Source organism: Lemur catta, chromosome 1 (assembly GCF_020740605.2).
Source record: "Lemur catta isolate mLemCat1 chromosome 1, mLemCat1.pri, whole genome shotgun sequence".
Taxonomy (NCBI): Eukaryota; Metazoa; Chordata; class Mammalia; order Primates; family Lemuridae; genus Lemur; species Lemur catta.
In genome coordinates this window covers 130133563-130154152 of record NC_059128.1, presented here as the reverse complement: position 1 = coordinate 130154152, position 20590 = coordinate 130133563, and the positions used below count along the sequence as shown (strand labels likewise).

General features: G+C 39.9%; 1 protein-coding gene across 3 annotated transcripts in view; it reads right to left on the bottom strand.

Moving 5' to 3' along the window:
- SLC39A12 (solute carrier family 39 member 12) overlaps positions 1–17303 on the bottom strand; it is a 45165-nt gene extending 27862 nt beyond the window's left edge. For all 3 annotated transcript variants that reach the window (XM_045534244.1, XM_045534253.1, XM_045534261.1), the window contains exons 1-4: positions 17043–17303; positions 9833–10114; positions 7308–7515; positions 3843–4015 (exon numbers count right to left, since the gene is read on the bottom strand). In XM_045534244.1, the coding sequence (XP_045390200.1) occupies positions 3843–4015; positions 7308–7515; positions 9833–10114; positions 17043–17303 (924 nt within the window). The remainder of the gene's footprint in view (positions 1–3842; positions 4016–7307; positions 7516–9832; positions 10115–17042) is intronic.
- Between the last annotated feature and the right edge of the window lie 3287 nt (positions 17304–20590).

Sequence of the window (20590 nt, the reverse complement as noted above, 5' to 3'; positions counted from 1 at the left end):
TCAATTGAGATCCCTTCTCCACAAAAACCAGTTGAAAGCATCATTATTTCCTACTAACTTTATGATTACCTAAATTTTTATAATTTTTTCATACTGTATAGACATTTATAAGAGATAAAAGTAAACAACAAATGCCACCGGTCTCTAAAAATTGCTACAAGGCATTTGTCCATCCCAGAAGGGCTGACATTTTGTGCAAACATTAAAGGTTCTCATAGGTGAATGAGAATGGCATGTAAGTTCTGCTAGTGCAAATGGATGTCTTCTATTCAAATAAGACCCCAATACAATATCCATGTGATCTGTAGTTGCAATCAATAAAAATTAGTGATTTACAAGGCTGCTCTGACTTGCCATGCTGTAGAATAGAGGATTTCAAACAAAGGCACATTGCAAATCAGAAAACAATGATGACACATTTGCTCAGGGGACGGGAGGTAGAATGTTTCACGTAAAAAATCTTTGGGGATGATTCCATGGATAAAAAGTTTTATTTTGATCAGAAAATATTCGGTTGCATGCAACAGAACTGCCTGAAATCAGACAACCAAGAGGAGACTGTATTAGAAAGGCACAGGGGATTTTGTAGGACCCAGGTATGAAAGGATGGGCATACTCCACAAGGAACTGCAACTTGAATGTAGCAAATTAGAACCTAGGGCGTGCAGGTGAGTGTGCATGCTCTCACTCACTCCCCCTGCCCAAATATAATATTTTTGCCTGTTTACCTCATTTCCCTCTGCCCATGTCTGTTTCCTTTCACAGTTGGTCCTCTCTTGTTTAGTACACACAAAGCTATAGCAGCCCCACCTCTAAAGTGAACTTTCTGGCTAGGTGCAGTGGCTCATGCCTGTAATCCTAACACTCTGGGAGGCCGAGGCGGGAGGATGGCTCTAGGTCAGGAGTTCAAGACCAGCCTGAGCAAGAGCGAGACCCCGTCTCTACTGAAAATAGAAAGAAATTATCTGGACAACTAAAAATATACATAGAAAAATTAGCCGGGCATGGTGGCGTATGCCTGTAGTCCCAGCTACTTGGGAGGGTGAGGCAGAAGGGTTGCTTGAGCCCAGGAGGTTGAGGTTGCTATGAGCTAGGCTGATGCCACGGCACTCTAGCCCAGGCAACAGAGCCAGACTCTGTCTCTAAATAAATAAATAAAGTGAACTTTCAGTCTGAGAAGCCGAGACTGGGCTGACTCTGCAAGTCCCGAGGGAGATCTGATTGGTTCAGCAAAGGCACAGATGGGCTCTCTTGGGTCAGGCATCCATCTGGTTTAATCAATTCTGCCCACGTGGTAGAAGATGGGATAATGACGTTCAAACACAGTCTCACCTCTGTGGGTGAGGAAGGCATTTCTCAGAAGAGGATTGGGCAAGAAGTCCAAAACTTTTCTCCTACAAAGAGCATCAACAGAAAACTAATCTTGTGTTTTTCCTCCTTTATCACAATAACGTGTGCCAAAGACAATATTTTCTTTTGCACCATTGGTTACTGATGGAATATAACTATTCATCATTAAAAATACTGACAGAAATAAAAGGAAACCATAGCAACAAACTTTTGATGGTGAAGCCTTTGTAATAAATATTCTGATTGGAAAATGCCTGCCTGGTAAAGTAAAGGAATGCAGAGATAAACAAGAACAAAATACCTTCATCTTTCCCTGGTTCATTGTCAAGAAACTGAATACTTTCTCATTTTAGAATACTTTCTCATAGACTAAGGTTATTCTGTTATAAGCTTCTGTGCCTTGGATCTATGCTTGCTGCTTCTGTGCTATTTAGGTCACTGTTGTTTTAAATTTCTTCTGAAATTACTAACACAAATGTCTTTACAGGTTGAATCATTATATACTATTAAAATTTGAACAAAAAATTTTTAATAATGAAAAAAAACAGAATGAAAATGTAGCTCATGCAGCCAATAATCTTTAAAACATCTATTCCATTGCAAAAAAAGATAAACTTCAATATATGCTTGTGTTTGGATTGATGTCATTAGACTTCCATGGAAGCTTTGCAAACATTCTAAAGCAGTGGTTCTAACCTTTCATTTTAAGTGTCACTTAAAGGGCTTGTTATAAGACAGAGGGCTTGGCTCCACTCTCAGGGTTTGTGATTTAGTAGATTCTGGGGTGGGACCTGAGAATATGTATGTCCAGCAAGTTCCCTGGGGTTGCTGGCCCAGGCACAACACATAAAGAACCACTGGTCTTGACAGTGCAGGCAGGGACCGCAAGATCTGATATGCCATCTTAGTGTCCCATCAAAAGTCACAAAGAAAGTGACATGTTGTGACAAAGAAGAATTATTGTAGAAGAGGTTGTTTTGTTTATTTTGCATGGTTAGCACAGAAAATGATTATTTGCATTCTTAGAAGACACATGCCAAATTTTTAATAAATAACTTCCCTAAACTTTTAATCATCCCTAAATTTTGATAAGTAACTTTGTTATTTATGCAAATAGGGTCTCCCTAAGGAAAATTCATTCTCTTCCTGAGAGTTGGCCCCAAAGAAGCATTAAGGAGATTTCACAATATGGAGGTCAACTCTTATCACCTGATGTTGAATACAATTAGCAGCAACTCTGACATACCTTTTATACATGGCAGAAGTAACAGAAATTAACTTTTAAAAATATATAATAGCAAACATGTGATACTGCCCAATCATGTTTTTGTAACTTATGGGAACATTCAGTATTATTAAGAATAGGTAAAGACTTTTCCTATTTTAATATGCAGATTGTATTCAATAGGAATATTTTTCATTAAAATACAAATAAAAAAGTTTTAACTTATTTAAATCAACATTTTCAAAACAATAACATAGTTAAGATCACAGAATATGCCAGACAACCTATGTATATATCCTCAATTTCTGTGAACTTAGGCAATTACTTATTAGCTCCAAGCCTCGATTTCCTCATCTGTAGGATGGAATAATACAAATCAATGTCATATGGCTGTTGTAATAATTAAATGAGATGACGTAAATTAAATAGCACAATGTTTGACACATTGTAAGTATTCAATAATGTAAACCATGGTCATGGATCATTAATGTCTCAGGATTTTAAATGATTAGGGCAGAGAAGGATTCTATGATCAAAGTTTGAGAAATGCTGGGTTCAATAAGATTAAAGAAAAATTTGTTTAGTAGTAGACCTCTCCAGACACCTTAATATGCTATAGTGAAATGTACATTTCCAGCATTTGTCCAACTGATTTGACTGTAGCACATTGAGGCAGAGCAGTGAATGAACTTTGCAACACAATCTTAGGAAATACAGAGATGGATATGTTCATAGGTGCACACATCACCTTCTCTCAAAAACCTTCTCAGTGCCACCCACCATACAGGTATTTTTCTGTTGTTCACTGTCCGAAGTAATCTCTTCCTACTCTAACCTATGTTTAAAGTGTTCATTCATCATAGCAATTACCTGTGTAAAGTCTATATCCTCCCACTACCTTGTAAGTTCCATAGGAGCTGTGCCTATTTTTGTTCAACACTGTATCCCTCATGCCCAGGATGGCAACTCGTGCATAGTAAATGCTCAATATACATTTTCTGAATTAATTATTAATGCATTCAATATGGACCCAAGGGAGGAAAAAGCAATATGTATCCTTCTACTGAACACCTTGGCCTTGTTTTTATGTTGACAGAGATCCACTTATAGAAAAAGAAAATCATGACCACACTATGGAAAGAGAATATTTTTACTTTTAAGAAAGTACATATCATCCTTTAAGTTTTCTACAACTCTAATAGAACTTTCACAGCTGGGCTTCCTTTGGCAACAGCAAATGAGGGTATAACAGGAATGATGTTAATACCTGATCCCAGGAAACTGGGCCATCATCTGACTCTTTGTCCGAGGATACGGATAGATCAGGGTAGCCCCAATCATGGATAGTTATGTTGTTCTGTGCCCTTTGAAGTTGATGGGTTTTATCCTTTTTGATACAGGTACTTCTGGTCCAGAGAGTGTTGAGAAGTTGGTCTAGTTCTAGAAATTTCATATAAAATCTGGTGTCACATAGAATAGACAGGTCAAGTTCAGAATAATCACAATTTCACATGGCCACAGCACAAATATTTCCTTACAAAGATAGTACCCGCCATATTCATACTCTTGAGACAGAATGGGCAGCTCCACTGGTGGAAATGCCTTCCATTGAGCCAAGTATATATTTTTTCTATCAAGATGTAAATTAAAGATGAAACTGGCTTAATCCTTAGGAAATTTATTCCCTTGACGCACTCTACACCCTTAGATTATTATTTTAATGTAGTTAAGTCAATCAAATGTTTTCTTCTTAAGTGTATATGTAGAAAAGAAAAAAGAAATGAAAAAGAGCTGAGATTAAAGAGACAAACTGGACCTTGTTTTCTAATGCTACTGTGATATGCCTACTAGTTTACAGATTATAGTTTAGTTTTCCTTAGTACAGCTCTAGGCTTTTTGAAAACAATTGATACAAAGAAGCATTAAATATAATAGTAAATTTCTATGGACTTGTGAATACAATGTCTCTGTAATTTTCCTAAATGCTATCATCAGTGGTAGGAAAAATTACAAACTATTGTTTTATTTTAAATGACCAGTTTTTTTAAAAAAAATATGCCACCTCCAAAGAAATGGGAAAACGGGACCCATATTAAGAACTAAGAGCAACCAATAAATATATCTCTAAGTAGCCTAAGATGTTGGATTTAGCAGACAAAGATTCCAATGTACCTATTATGATATGTTTAAGGAACTAAAGGAAATTACATTTAAAAAATTAAAGGCAAGTATGACAACAATAAATCAACTAATAGCAATTTTCAATAAGGAAATCAAAATTATATAAAAGTCCAAATGGGGAAATTCTGGAGCTGAAACAAATAATTCAAAACTGAAACAAAACAAATTCACTAGAAGCACTCAACAGCATATTCGAGAAGGCAGAAGGAAAAAAATCATTGAACATGAAAATAGATTAATAGATGTAATCCATTCTGAAGAACAGAAAGTAAGAAAAGAACAAGTCTCAGAGCCCTGTGAAACAACAGCAAGTATACCAACATGTATGTATTGGCAGTTACAGAAAGAAAAAACAATCAGAAAAAAATACTGGAGGAAATAATAGCTAAAAACTTTCCAAATGTGACGTAAAAACCTTCATATACATGTTCAGGATGTTCAGCACACACCAAGTAGGATAAATACAAAAAGATCCACACCCAGACACGCTACAGTCAAATTCTTGGAAGTCAAAGAAGGTAAAATCTTGAAAGCAGCAAGAGAAAATGACTCTTCACATACAGAGGAGCATCACCACAATTAATGTCCATCCCAGAGATGGTGTGCACCACACCCATTAGGTATGTATATACCCATCCCTTCCTCCCTCCACCCATCTGCCCGACACCCAATGAATGTTATTACTACATGTGCACATAAGTGTTGATCAGTTAAAACCAATGTGATGGTAAGTACACGTGGTGCTTATTTTTCCATTTTTAGGATACTTCACTTAGTAGAATGGGTTTCCAGCTCTATCCAGGATAATACAAGAGGTGCTAGATCAACATTGCTTTTTGTGGCTGAGAACTCCGTGGTATACACATACCACATTTTATTAATCCACTCATGTATTGATGGGCATTTGGATTGTTTCCACATCTTTGCAATTGTGAATTGTGCTGCTATAAACATTCGAGTGCAGATGTCTTTTTTATAAAATGTCTTTTGTTCTTTTGGGTAGATGCCCAGTAATGAGATTGCTGGATCAAATGGTAGTTCTACTTGTAGCTCTTTGAGGTATTATCTCCATATTGCTTTCCACAGAGGTTGCACTAGTTTGCAGTCTCACCAGCAGTGCATGAGTGTTCCTGTCTCTCTGCATCCACGCCAACATTTATTGTTTGGGGACTTTTTGATAAAGGCCATTCTCACTGGAGATAAGTGATATCTCATTGTGGTTTTGATTTGCATTTCCCTGATAATTAGAGATGTTAAGCATTTTTTCATATATTTGTTAGCCATTAGTCTATCTTCTTTTGAAAACTTTTCAAAAGAAAATCGTTATTTTGAAAACTAGTAAATTAAACTATCAAGGTTTGCCCTTACTTTCCTTTAAGAACCTCAATAACATGAAATAATAATGAGAGGAAGTTTTTCCATTATAGGATTATTATACTAATAAATAAAGAAGAAATGAGAAAATCCTGTTATAAGCCCTAAATAATTAATCAATCTAGGCAATGGTCACCAATAGCTTATAACTTCTCAAAAAGAGACCAGATGTTATATGCCTCCTAATGGAAGGTACAAACTATAAAACAGTTAAACAACCTAAAACTAATCAAGTCTCTACATATAAAAACCGTATACATGAAACACAGTGAATTGAAATACATGTTAAATGGCTAAGAATTCAATCAGTTAAATCCAGATGGTAAACCCTCTTTTTTATTCCCCAACAAAATAATTTGCAACAAAATAGAGGAGGAAGCATGACACCTATAAAAGAAACTTAAAAGACATACCAACAATTTGTATTTTATATATCTTATTGGGATCCTGATTCAATTAAAAACTAAAAACATTTTTTTAAAAATCAGGAAAATATGAACATTGAGTTTTTATGATATTAAGGAATATTTATTTTTAGTTGTGATATTAGTCATGAGGCTCTTTTTTTAAAAAAAATCTGCCTCAGGGTATTTTGATGCAGATTTTAAAAATTAGGCATTTCACTTTTAATGCCTTGTCAAATACAAAGACATGTGCAAAACAAACATCTAATTCTATTCCTGACATCCTATTTCATCTTGGAACCCCAAAAAGCTGGTAGTCAGGAATATAGCAAAGATGGACATTTCATGCTGCTTTCATTTAAAATAAATGATTTACCTTGATGATTACAAGGAAACTGCTACTAAACATCTTGCACCATTTAGAATACTATGTCATCATTCTACACAACTCTTTGTCACACCTGGCTCAGCATCGTGTCCCAACTAGGAAAGTATTCTGTTAGTACTCATAGCAGACCATAAAAGCTCTCCCTTTGTCTCTACATCCATAATTTCATTTGCTGCAGAAATGGACCAAGTTCATGTTTTTGCCTCATCACACAGATATAGCACATTTGCCTTGCAAAACCCCCTGAGCTGTCTATGCGCCGAGAAAAAATGGTGTTTAAAACATACCTGAACAAATGCAGTCATGCACACTTCAGCTTTTGTATTTGACATAGTTTATTTGCTAGGAGTGGCTTGAAAGTTAAATTCATGAAAAACAACCTTACCTGATAGGTGGAGGCTATTTGTACTATTCAAAAAGCTGAAAATATATTCCGTAAAATAGTCTGGTGAAGGCAAGTTTCTCCGTCCCAGACAAACACCTTGGAGGGACAAAGCAATGATTGTCGCCGCCAACTGAGGAAGTGTATTTTCATCAGCACCATTGCTGCTTAGTATTCCAGACTTTTTTTGCAACGTTTTGGTTTCCATACACTGAAATCAGATACAAAGTCAAGAGAACAATTTAACTTCTGAAGTCCTTTTAATGAAAGCATCTCTAGGATTTCCCCAAAAGATAAGGAAGAGTTCACCTAAAAGAAAATGGAATTGTTCGTGGGAACATGACTATCATCATTCTCCTGTTTCAGACACAACTCTCTTTGGAAAATAGTTGTTTCTTTTTTATCTGCTGTGACACTCAATTTTCTTGCCCCCACCCCTTGGTCCTCCCATGACCGCACCCCACCTGGTCAGAAAGAGCAACTGCCTGCAGTGAGGTGCCGAAAGCCTCCTGCAAAGTCTGGATTGACTGACTTCCTGAGGATCCCTAGCCCGGGTGCATGGGGTCACGGAATGTCCCAGGAACTAGAGACAGTGGACTCATCTAGGAGATTATTGGTCTCAGGCCTAGTGAAGGATTATGACTCAGGAGTTCAACTCCTTTTTTTAATTATTATTTATTTATTTTTATTTATTTTCAGCATATTATGGGGCACAAATGTTTAGGTTACATATATTGCCCTTGCCCCTCCCCCTCCGAGTCAGAGCTTCAAGTGTGCCCATCCCCCAGATGGTGCGCATAGCACTCATTATGTATGTATATACCCATCCCCTCCTCCCCCCTCCCATCTTCCCAACACCTGATGAATGTTATTCCTATATGTGCACTTAGGTGTTGATCAGTGAAACCAATTTGATGGTGAGTACATGTGATGCTTGTAGCAGCACAATTCACAATTGCAAAGATGTGGAAACAACCCAAGTGTCCATCAATAAATGAGTAGATTAATAAAATGTGGTATACATATACTATGGAGTATTCTTTGGCTATAAGAAACAATGGTATTATAGCACCTCTTGTATTTTCCCGGATAGAGCTGGAACTCATTCTACTAAGTGAAGTATTCCAAGAATGGCAAAATAAGGAGTTCAACTCTTAATGACTAAATAGCTAGATAAAGTGGTTCTAACATGTAATCTTGAATTATTTTATTCTGTTCAAGGAATGTTTTATCTCACAGACACTCGGAAGCCTGTGTATGTGCAGTATGTGTAGGATAACCGGACACCTGGATATATACACACCATCTGCTTTGAAGTGCTGACTTTCCATTTCCATTTCATCTGAATCAAAAGGCAGTAACAGGTAGAATGATTAAAATCCTAAGTAGTTCATTTGAATCAACCTTGTATTAGACAGATTTTGCACTCAAGAAATTATATGAGGGCACACTTCCTGATTTAAGCAGAAAACCAAATTCTATAAAGGACCCCCTTTTTCAAAAACAAAAATAGGAACAAAACCATGGCCCTATTTTGAAACTGACAGGATTAGAGCTACTGATGTGACGTTCACAAAGTCCTCAGCAAACAGTCTTTCCATTTGCTCTGCCAATAACATTAGAGATTAAACATACTGACAGCAAATTGAAGGATATGCTGGTCATTAACCTGCATGATGATTATGGATACCTTTGGGTTCCCGGAAGTCAGAATTGAGACCAAGAATGAAATTTGTCTATACTTGTCAATGAAAACTTTAAGAGGACAAAAACAGCGTTTAGCACACTCCTCAAAATGTGATCATGGCTTCTCAATTAATTTTTCAAGAAAACACGACTTAAATAAAGGTTATGCTCAGGGAACTTGATCTGCTGCAACATCCCCTTGCTAACAAGACAGCAAGAGTCTAATTTAAAGGCCAACTTTTGCTGGAATAGTAATGAAGGCAACAGAAACCAGGTGGAGCTGGCAGAGAGGAGAAGCATTTGCACGAAACCTGTACACACGTGGCACAAATCAAAAGCCACAGAAGGGATATTGTCTGGTGCTGACAGTCATGAAGAATGCTGTTTGCAAGCTGTTCCTTCAGTGAAATCACAAAGGATACATTCATCTCTCATCACTTTGAGAGAGATGAATTTATCATTAAGTGCCTTCTTCCCTGGCCAGAAGGCAAGGCCAATAGACACATTGCCTTCTCCCACTATGGCTCAGCCAGTCCTTGGAGATTCATCAAAAAGCCTTGAGTCACCTACTTGAGAACTCAGGGGGATGCAGGAGAAGGGAGCTGCCCTGTCACCTGGACTGCCTGTCCACCCACTTACCTTCTGGCTAAAACTCATCTTCCAATTAGTCATTACATTTCCACTTTTGGACTCAAAATTTTCAATGATGTCACTCAACAGCCCATCACTAAAAACCACAAATACTTACCTCCCTTCAAAGTGCTTGGATGTCTGAGGACTAAATGAGGAAAAGAAAAAAATTAAGATGCTGAGACTGGATCTTACAATTTTGCACTTCTTACCTCATTTCTGGAAGTGTCAAAGTACTGCCTGGTGAAAGTCAAGATATCTTCTGTCTCATTCTGTGAAAGAAAATAGGCGTCTTCATCCTGCCTGAGGCTCAGTAGGCTGTGTAGGTAAAATGTATACTCTTTATTACTCATGTTGAGCTCTGAAGAACAGATTTCTTCCTGATGAATAATGTAATAGAGTAGGAGGAGAGAAACTCTCTGGACCACTTCCTCCCTAAGCTCATCTTCCAAATTTCCTCCAGCTATTAGCAACAGTGCATCCGGTTCGAAGCACTGTGAAAACAACAACAAAAAAACAGAAACAGAGCTTAGCAAATAGTCCCAGAACACTAATGACCACAGAGTCTCCATTGATTATTATTTGAGGAATAGAAGGGAAAAGTCACCAAGCCCAATAGCCAGATTTGGCTAAGAGTGTCGTGGTTGGACTTCTACATAACGATGATGCCCTAACTAGAGAATCCTTTTTCACTAACAGTGGTTCCACTGTCCCAACGACAGTTGGCACAAGTTGTTGATTTGCTGCCTTGGACAAAACCAGATGATTCTTTGGCTTTGAAAGTTATGCCACAGCCGGGTGCAGTGGCTCATGTCTGTAATCCCAGAACTTTGGGAGGCCGAGGCAGGAGGATCGCTTGAGGCCAGGAGTTCAAGACCAGCCTGGACAACATAGTGAGACTTTGTCTCTACAAAAAAAAATTTTTTTAATGAGCTGGGTGTAGTGGCAAAAAGTAAATGAAAGAGGTGAAATTAATTTTAATATTTTATTTAACCTTGTATGTCCAAGATAAAATCATTTCCTTTAAAAAATTACTAATTAGATGTCTTATTTTTTTTTGTTGAATGAAGGCTTCAAAATCTGGTGTGTATTTTATAGTTACCAGCACATCTCAATTTGGATGAGTCACATATCAAGTACCCAAGAGCTCCATGCAGCTAGTGGCTACTGCATTGGCCAGTACAGCTCTAGCATACACCATTTTTAAATTTTCATCATGGTGTTGATATTCTAAGATTACTTTGTTTACTTGTTTATTTTCTCTCTCCCCCATGAGAACATATGGCCCATGTTAAGGCTGGGTTTTGCCTGCTTTGTACATAGTTCTACCCTCAGCACACAGCTCAAACTCAATGAATGAGTGCCATCTGTCCCTATCCTATCCTGCCTAGGAGAATTGCTAAAAAAGGTTTTAGTTCAAGAGAACTGGAACATGCCATTGCCAAATATGCCACTTTGGCACATTGATTATTTTGAGCTGAAGGCAATTGAGAAACAGCAAGTACAGGAAGGGCTCTCTGCCCTCCCCTTTTCTACCTAAAAAGCAAGGCATAAATTTCCCATGAGAAAGGTATCCTCACTATACCAGCAAGAGGAGAACACTCTTATCATTGGAAACAGGGAGTTAATCCTGAGATGAATCTGTACAAACAAACCTTACTAAAACAACTCTTATCATCCATTAGTATCCCTCATACGTTTCCTGGTCACTTTCCCACAATTTACCATCCCAGCCCAAACTCCTTTCTGCTAATGCTTGTCACATCTCCACAATTTATTGCTCACTGTTAAAATGGTATATAAGCCCCTGGGTCTAGCTGCTTCTTTGGGGTTTTCACTTTTTCTATGAAGCCCTCAATGCCAAATAAAAATATTAACATCAAATAAAATTTGTGTGTTTTTTCCTCCTGTCAACTTGTCTTTCGTCAGTTTAGTTCACAGGCCCCAGACGCAGAACTTAAGAGGGTAGAAGAAAAGTCTTACCTCCCCTATACTATGATGACTTATTTGTTTCACACACCACAGACAGATGTGTGGAACCTGTAATCTGAGATGTTTACATGCCAGAAGGGTTTGGGGCTAACATTGTGGGATAGTGAGAAAAAGACACAGGAATTGTGGATGGAAAGCTCTATCAGCAAGATAGATGCTGCCTTTCTCCAGAGACAGTTGGGCAGCTCCTGAGAACTCTCACGGGATCTCAGAAGCAGCCCCATGACACAGCCAACAACAACTTCAGAGTGAAGGCATTGGGGAATGCCTGTCGTGACTCCCAGAGGGATTTATCCCACTGTGGGGACAATTTACCACAGTATCTTTTAATCTAGTCTTCTGACATTTTGTGGTTTCTAATTCCATGTTTGCTGTGTAACATCTGGTACATACCATGTGAGTCAGGAAGAAACAAGTGTCATTCTTCTCCAAAGCAAAGCATAATCGCACTCTTCACAAAGCCACAGGGACTTTAATCCTGCCTCAACTCAACTGCAGGGGAGTTGAGAACTCAACCAACAGAGGACTTGCAGGGGTCCCAATTGATCAACCCTCGACGTGGATATTAAGCTCCTCCTCCAAAACCACGGCAGCCCTTTTCTGTTCCCTAAGTAGCCCACACAAGTCCATGCATTAGTAGCTGTTGGCAGAGCTGACCCCAAGACCCAAAGACGTGCATGAGTTAGAAAAAATATGCAATAAAGCCATGCTTTGTACCAAGTAACCTCCTGAAACCAAACTTTTGGTAGCATTAGCCACCATTTATGGGCAGCCAAGCACCCAGCACCATGCTAAGTGCCTTACATACCCAGACATCCCTCACCATATAACACAATTGGTTCTGTAAAGGTGCAGGATAATGGATTTTTTTTGATAGCAGAAACTCTATTTCATGATTTTAAATGGAAAAACAAAATGTCCCCAGCCTCTGTAATAATCCACCAAATATTTCCACATAATATAAAGCATCTAGAGTACCAATTACCCAATTATTTAATGCTTAATGAATTCATGGGTACATTTGTGTTCAGTATGCAAGGTTTCCACACAGAATCAAACGTGAATTGTGTTTTCATTCTACGAGAAAAGTGTGTCATAGGCTATATGAAAACCAAGTCAAAGTGAGGGTAGAGCCTAAAGCCACACAGCTAGTGGTTGTGAGATGTCGCAGTCTTATTTCCTACATGGATACACCTTATTCTCTTAGTCCTTTCTTTTGTGTCATGGAGAACACAGAGTGTGGACCCACCTATGTCCCTGATGTGTACCCTTCAACCAGTAACTTGCTCTCCCTTTGATGTGGTGGAAAGAGAGGTCATGTAGGAGGCTGGGGGGTTGGTCAGCCTCTACTATCAATGAGAGCGAGAACATGACCCAACCAGAGGGTGGAATGGGTTTATGTTGATATATTTCCAAGGGTTGCTCAGGCTGTTTGATGGGGCTGGCCAGGTAGGAATAAGAGTGTCCACAACACAAAAAGTAGGATGCTCGTGAGGCCACCGGACCACGCACATGTGGCAGGGCATGGTGGGCAGGTACACAGCAGAGAGTGTGGAAGATTCCTGTGTATTTGTGGGTCCTCCTCAACCAACGTCTTTGCTGTGCACCTTTCCAGGGTTAGAATAGGAGGGGGAGTGTGTGGCGTGGGATAGCAGAGTGGAGAGTCTACACTGGCATCTTGTGGGCAGGCATTCCAGAACTGTTGTGTACAAAGCATACAATGTAGAAGGTAAAATGGGTTCCTGACTTTGGAAAGTTTGAAAACAGTTATGGAACCATCTTGTCTAATCAGAGATTTGTCACTTTGAGTGCTAGTCCTTGTTTCAATTTTGTGACACCTGCTGAATTAAGGCTCAACTGTGAATCACATACCGATGGCTGGAAACTTTGCTCCCTTTTAAGACATGTGAACTTGTTTTTTAGAGAAGTTACCTTAATACCGAAGGTGGTGGCTTGGGGAAAGAACACGGTAGGAAGCCTCAGAAAAACCACCGTAATATGAATTTTTTCCCCTGGGCACAAATATGATAGAAAGCACATGGGGGTTGTTGGGTGGCAGGGGGCGGGGGAACAGGCTAGAATTTTCAGTTCATCTCCACTGGGTTTATTTTTGTTGTTAGCAGTTGGCCCCATTGTGTTTGGGAGAGGATGTTTAGCAAAACTTTGCAAATCCTGTCAACCCCATAGGCATCAAGATCTGTCCAAGGCTGCAGTTTCTGGTGAAGTAATTCTTTGTTAAAGAAGAATGGACTCATTCATGAATAATCCATTGATTTCCTCTTAGTCTTGTCAGATGGAGGCATAAGGTTTAAGGGAGAAAAAAAAATTCCACAGATTCTGGGAATTAATTTTAAAGACTTCATAAGGAAATAAAATTTGAGAAAAGACTGACTAAAATTCAAGGCCCTCCTTACAAGCTAAACAGGCAATCAGATACTTGGGAGCAATTGTCCTTCATCCCCTGTGGCCAAATCAAATGGCCTCCTCCAGCTATGTGAATTCAGTTTTGCTAATTGCTTATGCCAGGTGAGACCTGCAGTGACAAAAAGTGTGCTATGATAGCTTTCTTCTCCTAGTTAATAAGACAGCTGTCAGACCTGCAGGATAAACTTCAAGGGTTTTATCAATAGAACCAAAGATGTTTAACATTTGATTTTGCATAGTGGGGAAACGCACTGCCCTCTTTTTAAGTTCTTAGATTTTTGTAAGGTCTTTTGTTGGGGAGCCTGGGAGGGAGGGCTAACAATGGACTGTAAAAGCCAAGAGCAAAGTTGTCTTTCTTCCTTTTCGTACCAAAGAGCTGGAAGGATGTCGCTACTGCTGGCAGGCACGGGGCTCTTTAGGGTGTGTACTAGATGTGGCAGGTTTTCTGATTGATAAAAAGAAAAGTCTTAACAGAGAAGAGTTAATTTAAGCTAAACGTCTTGGATAAATAAGTTAAAGCTGGGTGCTTCCGACACTTCATGCCAACACAACTGTGGCTGGTAAGTCAGGGGGCAGGGCCAGGTGTGAATGAAATGGAGACCCTTAAAAGCAGGTGTCCTCTGCCTTTAATGTGTCTGAGAACTGCCTGGGGAACTTGGTTTAAAATCCTGAGCCTCTAGGGCAATTGATGGGACGCTGAGAAAGAGGCAGGAGGGGTATCCTGAGGAATGTCACCGCCCCAGTGTCCCTGGAAAAGGAGGGCTCAGTCACTGCCGTGAGGGACAGGGAATGTAAGAGGACAGAGGGAACCTGAGTCCCCTGTCTGAGCCGGTGCATGTATGTCCACGTGATCCTCACAGAGCTCTCCCCGAGGGACTCATCACCTCAGGCTTTCTGGTGAGGAAGCCAAGTTTTAGCACGTCCCAGCACTAGAAGGTGCCAGAACAGGGCTCTTTTCCTTTCAGGAACCCCTGTAAGGTCGTGGTTCTCATCCTTACTGAAGTGGAATTGATCCTTTTGGAGTTACTAAAGCCCTCATTAAGTTCATTAAAACTACATCCTAACCCTTCTTGTTAAAGAGAAAGCCAGGATCCAGTAAGAACGATCCATTTTCAAAGGCTGCAGCCTGAATGGGTTTAGTTTCAAATGCATGATGCTCTCAGATAACATCAAATTGACTTTTCTAAAAATCTGGTTTTTACCTGGACCTAAAATTGGAAACAATTTTTTCCTTCTCACAAATTCAAGTTACCCACACTTCCCTCTTTTATTCCCCCAAATATTTAGAATATGAACACACCACCTCCTTGCCCTTTTTACCACAAAATTTCCGGCATGAACTCTGCCTATCAGCAAAGTCCCTAAAATGACAAAAGAGACCCGATGACAAGCTGAAGCCATGTGTTTTGCACCAGAACCTAGGTGTCTGTGAAATCAAGGGACGTCTTTCTTTCTGCTGGGTTTTCATGAACAAAAATACCAGCAGCAAGACGCTGAAGCTATAAAAGATAATGTTTCAAGTCCTAGGAATGGAACTAATTCAAATGAAAGCCAAATTGGACAAATTCCTGATAACATCACAGAAAACAGTAAGTGCAAAACCATCTTTCCCCCCAGCCTTGAAAATGGAGAACAATTTTGCATGTTTACATTTCTCCCAGAAAAACTAATATTCAACCAGCCTTAATAAGGCACTTTGCGTTATTAAAGGAGAACATTCCCCTGAAGCAAATTCTCAGAGGACATTAATAAGATATGACTCCAGGTTATTTCCAGCGGGATGTCTTATGTTGCTATCTATATATATTAATGTCATCACAGATGAGTTGCCTATTATAACACGCTTCCCCTGGGAGCCACTGGGGATTTTAATTATGATTGAATCATTTATCGTTAGCACAGAGCAGAGGAAATTCTATGAGCAAGACCTTTTCTGTCACCAAGGAAAAAAACAAAAGCAAAATGAGTGGCCAGGAAATGTCCCACCCACCCCCAACAATGCATGATGGAGAAAGTCAGTCTGCCAAAATGTATTTTGGAGGCAGTTATGAGCTTTTATTTATTTATGTTTCTATTTATGAATTTGTGAGTTCATCCTAAAAAAAAACCTGATTGGTCAGGAAAGGGATTGAAGAGCGTTTTGTCTGATTTTGTCTGCAGTCATTTCAATACACGGGGGCTCTCACTTCCTTCTTTGCTGCCCATCAGTCCCCCACTGTGCCACCCACACACCCTAATGAAGACATCTCAGCTCCCACTGATGTCCCATTACAGTGACTTGGAGAGATTTTTAAAAATTCTATCCTAGGCAAGTGAAATCTCAATCTCAATCTCTGGAGGATGAAGCCCCAACACCTACCCAGCTGACTCCTCTGTGCGATCAGGGCTGAGATTCACTCTGCAGACCAGGATAAGGCTGTGAACGGGGCCTCAGGAGCCACCGGGCTAATTTTAGTTCCACCTGCAGCATTTGTCTTCCCCAGCTCAGATTCCTCATTAAGAAGATGATTATCCAATCATTAACTACCCACCATGCAAAATATTACAAAACACCAGTCGACATTCAAGTACTCAAAAGTTCAATGTTAGATAATTGTCAGATTGCTATTACTGTGCTACAAAAAATCCAGATAGCATCTATCTAGTCACGTGCAAGTTCACTGCAGGCTCAAAGAAAAAGGATTAGAAAATCAGAAAGGAGAGAGTACTAAAAGTTCACCCTCACAAATAAATACCCCTAAATAGGCAAAAGGGTTCCAGAAAGGCTTATGTAAACATTATCCTTTGAACAAACAAACAAAAAAATTCCTCTATCTTTAAGCGCTATATGCAGAATGCCAAATGATTCTGTTACTCAAATATGGAAGATGTTTTGCCAGAATGCATTGCCCACTTGGCTACTGGAAGATTTGCATCTCATTTGGCTTTACTGAAGTCAATAACTACAGAATCCTTTGCTCTCGTTTGAACATGCCCTGGTACCTGACCCCATGCTATTGCACTAACCAGATTGCAATCTCCTTGAATTCCATTTCTCCTCCGTGGGCACCCAGTTTTCTCCAGCAATGTTCTGATGAGGCTTCTTGAGAGGTTGAGGGGTGGGTGGTCTCTAGCAGCAAGAACCCGTAGTACGTCTGCCAGTTGGCCTGGACTCCCAGAGCCGCTGCTGTCCTGGGTTGAGGGTCTGTCTGTCTCAGTAGAGGGAACAAGGCTGAGTAGAAAGCAGAATGGCACCCAAGATACTGAAAGCTTTGTCCAGTAGCACATTTCCACGCTTCCTTTACCTTGAGTCTGTCTCAGAGGGAGATGGGTGCGTTCAATTCACGGGATAAAGTTGCAGCCAAAGGAATTTCTGTGGTAGACGGGAAAAATAAAGGCTTCATTTATTGTGCCTGCACCATGTTTGAAAGGATTCATTAATTGGGTGGCTAAGCTGATTTGCAATGACAAGCTGTTTCTAAACAACAGGGGGGATGTAGGTAACTCATAACCCCAAACAACGGCAGGAAACTACCGTGGCTGTAGACTTCCAGACTGCACAAGACTGGCCAGAAACCCTGTTAGTTTGCCTCTCCCTGAACTAAACATAGCCTCAAAAATTAGGAAGATTCAGTGCCTCCGTTTATCTGTAGGTGGTATAAGTTATAGGACCCAGCATGAGTAACACCTTTTTATCCTATTGCAGACAAATCCAAGTAATTCGTGGTCCTCATCCCTAGATAAAAATAAAGAGAAAATAAATTCTAATAAATTACCAATATAAGGTTGAGTTAGAAGGTTTTAGGCAAGTACTGGAAGAAAACAGTCATGCTCAGAAAACACTGGTCATTGTTTTTAGTTTATTAAGAGTCAAGGTTCTGGAGTATGAAGTCGCTTAGAAAAACAAGAGAATTTTGAGACCTCAAGAACATGATAAATCCACTCAGTGGTCACAAAACGAGGGGGAGAACGTTAGAGCCAATCAACTTTCTGGAAAAAAAATAATAATCTTTTTCACGGATTGCTTAAGGAATGCAAAATGCTAACAGCATCTCATGTTTGATCCTGGTCCAGAAATAAGCTGGTAATGACCGTGTGCTAGTAACAATGATGCTAGGATTACTTTTATAGTTTTTTTTTTAAGAGTTTAAGATTCTTATGTTAGCATTTTTAAAAATGACTGAGGATGATACAAACATTTCTAAACCCAGTGCTTACCTTCAGAAGACAGATAAATGATATATCGGGAGGTCCACAGGCTTTTAAATCTCAGAGAGTATTGCAGTTACCAAGTTCCCCGTTTTTAAAATTCCTTGCCTGTGCCCTGGGAGTTAGAGAGGATTATTTCAGCCCAGAGAAGTTTCCAGTTGCTATGGAGAGAGCTGCTCTGAAAGTAACAATGACGGTAGATAAAAGGGAGAACTTTCTGTCTGGTAGATTTTGAGAATAATCCAACGCAATTCATGAAGTTGACTGTTTGTATCGATATTTAACCGATTTTCTTAGAATCGTCCACAGTCACTCAGCCTTTCAAGGAACAGAATCTAGGTCAAAGGCTTTCACCTTGCAGAACAGAAAGACTGTGGTGTTCGATCAGGATTTTTTCTTTCCAGTTGGTTCTCCGGGAACTGTTTCAGTCCAGACTTAAACTAGGATTTCTTGAGAAGATAGGCTCTTTAAGAACCTCATTTCACTCACAAGGTGCAGAAGTCTACAAGGTTTAAGGCATGCATAAATAGATGTTTTCAAACAAAAAGAAGAATATTTGTTGAAGGAATAAAGCTCTTACCTGACAGTTAGGTATAAGTGGGGAATTTTAATCAGCTGCATATATTGCAATCCTCCACATCAGTGGTATGAGTTATCAAGTCAGGTCCTTCAGGCCCTGCTAAACGCAGCCTCTGGATAAATTGCCAGTGAATATATGACTGAAGAAAAAAAAAACTGTTGCATTTTATAGGAGGCAAGAGAAGTTAAAACCTAACTGAAGATCTCCAAGTGCACAGCATACCTGCAAATAGTACAGGAGGTTGAGCTGCTGATGGAAAGAGAAATTAGGAGAGGAAGAAATTGGGATGATTAGTCTCATGGATCCCTAATTGGATGTGACATGTGGGAAAAATGGGTGGGATAATCCTAAAGGAATGCCGGGAACACCGATGGGAATATAAAAGGCAAATATTCCCAGGAAATTCCAGGCTTCTCTTTAATAACCCATCATAGAGTAGTTGGGTTTGTCTAAGCTATCAAGGGAAGGGAACTGGCCTGTCTCTTGTGAGCTCTATCGTGAGACCAACTGGAACCAGACACCAGAATCACCAAAGAGAGGAGGGAGGAGGTGGACTGAAGGTTGTGACCTTCAAGCTGGGGGTCCAGGGAGGCAGAGAAGCAAAGGAGGGCATGGGCTCCGGACCTCAGGGCACTCAACTGATGCTCCCTGCAGGCTCCTGCTGGGCAACTCCTTGGCATCCCCCTAGAGGGGACCACTTGGGCATCATTTGCAGACTTTGGTAGTAGAAACTTGGTTAGCAGGTTACTAGAAAAATGGTCCAACACCTATTCAGCAAATGATCTGAATCCTTCTGTAACTGGATACCTCTAACTCCCCGGCTTTGTCCTTGTGCCTGGAATTACCCCCTTACCTCCTGGCCCAGCTCCAATTAGAAGCTCCTGAAGTCTGCTCTAGTCCCACGATACACCCTGCCCCACTGCTTCAGGACTGGATCCAGATTTGCTGTGACCGGTACTCCCAGGACAGTGGGTGCTGCTTCTCCTTGGCACCCAGCCTACTCCTTGTGGGACCATCTCTGGCTGTTCCTTGAGATGAGGTTCCTCTGGACCTAGTTTCTCCCACGTCCCATTTTATGCTGTCGTCTTTCCTCTTTTCAAAGACCTAGCCACTCTCAACAATAATTATAATGATGCGTATTAACATTCATTGTCCTTTATGCCTAGTCACTGTGCTAGCTACCTTTGTATTTTCTCATGCAATGTCAATTAAACCTAGTGAACTTCTCACTGTACAATTCAGTAATGCCCAGGGTCATGCAGCTAGTAGGAGCCATGAGAAATCCAGGTCTGTCTACATCAATTGGTGCTTGTAACTACGGAGCAACTGCCTGTTGCAATGAGAACCCATGTGCTAATTTGTAATCTAAGCTTCTTTTTACAGTGCAGTGTGGGAGATGCAAAGGACTCAGATGACTGCCCATCATAACGGAAATCATCTGCTACATTTTGATTTTTCCATTCTCCCTAAAGCCCCTTCAAGTCCAAATATTCTCAGAAAAAAAAATTAAATATCATAGAACTTTGAAATAAATAGAATCTTAGGTTCACCCCTTCTGTAATACATACCAACAGTACTTATCACCAGGTGCTTGAATCAGTTGGGACTCCTCTAAACTGTTTGCTCGGAGTTTAAATAGAATATTCAGCTGAAGAGGTAGCTCCTAAAAGGCAAGGAATAGTTGTATATTCTGTCTCTGTGACACTCCAGAATTATCACAGTTCCATCACTGATAAAATGTCAATTGTTGGGAACTTAGCCCTTTGGGTTGTCTTTGACCAATGGA